Consider the following 5,201-nt stretch of genomic DNA (forward strand, 5'->3'; position numbering starts at 1 on the left):
CTCTTTGGTTAGCTCCTTGGCATCGCTGTTCATCTTCAACGTATTAACTTTCATATGCGTCATATCATTCCTTTATGAATTCATAATTCTACATATTCATACAGAACAATTCCTCTTGACACATATCTGGGAAACCGACATCGTGACTCATCATCTACATCATCACAAAGTTTTGTGACCAGATGAACAGCAAATAGAGCCATTGTTACAAAGTTCAAATCAATATGAGGAGATTTTTAACTCCTTGTTTATTGTGTGCGCGGAGTCAGAGGGTTCTGACCCGCAGTTCTGTCAATATAGTTAATGAAGTCTCGGAAATGAAAACGGCTGAACTTTGATTCCGTGGTGAGGCAAGCGGGAGAACAGTTAGAGCCCCCTGCAATATGCACGACCAGAGCTGGGCGCCCTCAGGGTGTAGAACAGTTTGGTTTGCAAACGTTCCCGTGTTAACGCAACTATGAATAAAGTCGTCTTTATTATCGTCGGTCATTTAAACACTTTTTTATTATGGATTGGTGGTTTACAAATCTTTGTTTTGTTTGTTTGTTGTTTGTTGGTTTGTTTATTTGTTTGTTTGTTTTAAATATTCCAGCTATATGACGGCGGTCTGTGAGTAATCTAAGACAAGCCAGTGAATGATACGAGTCGGGATACGATGACACGCAAATTCTGACCACCCGATCAATTTAGTCGTCATCAAGAATATACAGGTGGATGGAGATATGTTTTCAGACGGAATCCCCAAGAATGTATTATTTATATACTCTTTGGTGTGTTAATCAGCGTAAATAGGACGCACGTCAGAGTATCCTGAAACTGCCGAATACAGGCAGTGACAGCAGCAGTTGGAGTTGAGTGAGTGAGTGAGTTGGGTTTAACGCCACTTTTAACAGTATTCCAGTTATATCGCGGCGTGTCAGCTTAATGTGGGCGTGAAACCCAGGAGCATGGGTATGCTGGTGACAAACCTAGAAACATAATCGGGGCGAACCGGGATTCAAACCAACAATCATAGGTTTCTTGCGTGCCCAAGGGACGCAACTCTGCACAGCGAATCGCGGCGCCTTAGACGACTAGGCCACCCGTGCCCCCTAGTGGGAGTTGAAGTAGTAGAATGCGCAGTAGTGGTAGAATAAAGTAGTAATAATAGCGACACACGTTGTGATAGAAACAGACGGTAGGGATAACAGTGACAGCAGACGTAGTGATAACAGCGGCAGTAGACGTAGTGATAACAGCGGCAGTAGACGTAGTAATGACAGTGACAGTAAACGTAGTGATAACAGCGGCAGTAGACGTAGTGATGACAGCGACAGTAAACGTAGTGATAACAGCGGCAGTAGACGTAGTGATAACAGCGGCAGTAGACGTAGTGATAACAGCGGCAGTAGACGTAGTGATAACAGCGGCAGTAGACGTAGTGATAACAGCGGCAGCAGACGTAGAAATGATAACAGTGACAGTAGACGTAGTGATAACAGCGACAGTAAACGTAGTGATAACAGCGGCAGTAGACGTAGTGATAACAGCGACAGTAAACGTAGTGATAACAGCGGCAGTAGACGTAGTGATAACAGCGGCAGTAGACGTAGTGATAACAGCGGCAGCAGACGTAGTGATAACAGCGGCAGCAGACGTAGTGATAACAGCGACAGTAAACGTAGTGGTAACAGCGGCAGTAAACGTAGTGATAACAGCGGCAGTAAACGTAGTGATAACAGCGGCAGTAGACGTAGTGATAACAGCGGCAGTAGACGTAGTGATAACAGCGGCAGCAGACGTAGTGATAACAGCGGCAGTAGACGTAGTGATAACAGCGACAGTAAACGTAGTGATAACAGCGGCAGTAAACGTAGTGATGACAGCGACAGTAAACGTAGTGATAACAGCGGCAGTAGACGTAGTGATAACAGCGGCAGCAGACGTAGTGATAACAGCGGCAGTAGACGTAGTGATGACAGCGGCAGCAGACGTAGTGATAACAGCGACAGTAAACGTAGTGATAACAGCGGCAGTAGACGTAGTGATAACAGCGGCAGCAGACGTAGTGATAACAGCGGCAGCAGACGTAGTGATAACAGCGGCAGCAGACGTAGTGATAACAGCGGCAGTAGACGTAGTGATGACAGCGACAGTAAACGTAGTGATAACAGCGGCAGTAGACGTAGTGATAACAGCGACAGTAAACGTAGTGATAACAGCGGCAGTAAACGTAGTGATAACAGCGGCAGTAGACGTAGTGATAACAGCGGCAGTAGACGTAGTGATGACAGCGGCAGTAGACGTAGTGATGACAGCGGCAGCAGACGTAGTGATAACAGCGACAGTAGACGTAGTGATAACAGCGGCAGTAGACGTAGTGATAACAGCTGCAGCAGACGTAGTGATGACAGCGGCAGTAGACGTAGTGATAACAGCGACAGTAGACGTAGTGATAACAGTGGCACTAGCAGTAGTGATAACAGCGGCAGTAGACGTGGTGACAACAGCGACAGAAGACCTAGTAGTGATAACAGCGGCAGTAGACGTAGTGGTAACAGCTGCAGTAGACGTAGAAATGATAACAGCGGCAGTAGACGTAGAAGTGATAACGGCGGTAGTAGACGAACAGCGGCAGTAGACGTAGTGATAACAGCGGCAGTAGACGTAGTGATAACAGCGGCAGTAGACGTAGTGATAACAGCGGCAGCAGACGTAGAAATGATAACAGAGACAGTAGACGTAGTGATGACAGCTGTAGTAGATGTAGTGATAACAGTGGCAGTAGACGTAGTGATAACAGCGGCAGTAGATGTAGTGATAACAGCGTCAGTAGACGTAGAAATGATAACAGCGGCAGTAGACGTAGAAGTGATAACGGCGGTAGTAGACGAACAGCGGCAAAAGACGAGGTTCTTCACAAGCACTACGATACCTACGTGCATGGCTGACATCGTGGTGGCCTAGAAGTTTGCCTTCAGTAGATATAGAACGTTTCATCATGTAAATCAGTCATTACATGTGACTCATGTCATCCTACTTATTTCTGAAATGAATGATGCGATGAATAAATGAAATCAATTAAGCAAACGGCGTGTGAGCCGGGGCATTACCATTTCAAAAAAATAATTAAGCATGTCACGAGTGAAATTAATGTCTTAAGTTCAGAGCTTAAGCGAGTCATTTAAAATGAATAAGTTATTTTAACACCTGACCAGTGACTCAGTTTTGTTGTACCTGTGTGTCATCATGGCCTGATGTGTGTGTGTCATCATGGCCCGATGTGTGTGTGTCATCATGGCCCGATGTGTGTGTGTCATCATGGCCCGATGTGTGTGTGTCATCATGGCCCAATGTGTGTGTGTCATCATGGCCCGATGTGTGTGTGTGTCATCATGGCCCGATGTGTGTGTGTGTCATCATGGCCCGATGTGTGTGTGTCATCATGGCCGATGTGTGTGTGTGTGTGTGTGTGTGTGTGTGTGTGTGTGTGTGTGTGTGTGTGTGTGTGTGTGTGTGTGTGTGTGTGTGTGTGTGTGTGTGTGTGTGTGTGTGTGTGTGTGTGTGTGTGTGTGATATCATGGCCCGATGTGTGTGTTGGTGTTACCATGGCCCGATGTGTGTGTGTGTGTGTGTGTGTGTGTGTGTGTGTGTGTGTGTGTGTGTGTGTGTGTGTGTGTGTGTGTGTGTGTGTGTGTGTGTGTGTGTGTGTGTGTGTGTGTGTGTGTGTGTGTGTCAGCGGTAAAACCCAACTCACACACTTGAACTGAAGTAAAGACTGATTTGTTGTTGTTATTGTGTGTTGCTGAAGCTAGCATGCAATGAGAGGACACCAACAAGAACGTCATCATACCACAATTTTAATAGTAGGTTTGAACTACAGTCAATACTGTAAATGTAACTTCGGTTTTTAAAAGATCCCAATGTTCTCCAACGACAAAATAACATGTAATTAAAGCATCACGGATATGTTGACTCACCGTGCCACCCTGGGAGAGGCGATCTGGCGCGTCAATATGGCCGGCCATTATAACGCCGCCATATTTGCCTTCTTCCGGAAACTGGTGTTCAGTAGCACTAGCGACCCCACACAGACAGGGTTGGTCATGCACTTCCTACTAAATCGGGAATTATCGGGTCAAGTTTCAGGAAATTGTTGATTTATGTTATAGTGGTAATTCCAAACGGTTACGGAAAGGAAAGAAACAATACGTCTAGGAACAGGTCGATATCCGCATTGTCAGCGTTATTGTGAGGAGAATTGATACCTGGTGGTTGTGTGCTGTGCAATGAAAACTGTGCAAAGGTGTACGTTTTTATGTCTTTATTACTGAATTGTTTGCGTCCAATGTTTAATTCTGCCCGCAGTCGTTGTTTAATGAGTGTGAGACGTACACGACTGATCGAATTTGGATCGATTACCCGCGTTAAGAACAAATAGTGTCATTTCAGAGTGCGATTCATATGGAACATATAACCATCACTATCAATCTTTAAGAACAAATTGTATAAAACAAAAAACATTAAACCAAGTTATTGAATTACCGTTTATGCCAATTTTAAGGACACGGTGTATTTTCAATTCATTATTGATCTAGGATGTTGTTAATTTAGCCACCTGAGCTGCATCAGAATGCATTGCTGAAATTTATGGCTTTTTTTGTAATGTGAAAACGGCATTCGTTGTTATCCAATTCACCCAAAACGAACCCAAAATGTGGGTGGTGTGGTGGAGGGTGTGGTGGGAGTGGAGGAGTAGGGGTCGTCCATCCATGTCACAATTCGTTTGAGTAAACCTAAAGAATAATGTTAGCTTACACAAGAACAAGGATCAAGAGCTGAAGTGTTGACCTTGAGCAAATATGTCAAGGTCTGTTTGTACTTTACGTTATTGTGAGCATATTCAATACAAAGCATATCGATCCCATACCATATGAATCAAGTGGATATTACATATAATAACGCACAACGTACGACACCAAGGTGGAGCCAGCATTAACCCTATAATTGCAATGGAAACAAAGGATCGCATTCCCATACACACGGGAACACATGGTGATTTTCATTATATCTTCTCCGGATTTGAAGATTTGCTTATATTGCGTATCGATTGCTGTTCCTCGTTATGTTTCATATCTTCATTAGCTAATGAACGTGAATGACATATACAATATGATGTTCGTCAAAAATCTATCCAGCCCAAGATGCTGTGTAATTAAAGG

General features: G+C 44.3%; 1 protein-coding gene across 1 annotated transcript; it reads left to right on the forward strand.

The window, feature by feature from the left end:
* Positions 1–947: 947 nt before the first annotated feature.
* Positions 948–2,930, forward strand: LOC124133446 (dentin sialophosphoprotein-like). The gene is given in 3 exon segments (XM_048401024.1): positions 948–951; positions 1,169–2,592; positions 2,595–2,930. Coding segments are annotated over 3 exon segments (1,764 nt in total).
* Positions 2,931–5,201: the final 2,271 nt, after the last annotated feature.

The sequence above is a fragment of the Haliotis rufescens genome, unplaced genomic scaffold, assembly GCF_023055435.1.
Source record: "Haliotis rufescens isolate VD_foot unplaced genomic scaffold, xgHalRufe1.0.p SCAF_20, whole genome shotgun sequence".
NCBI classification, from domain to species: domain Eukaryota; kingdom Metazoa; phylum Mollusca; class Gastropoda; order Lepetellida; family Haliotidae; genus Haliotis; species Haliotis rufescens.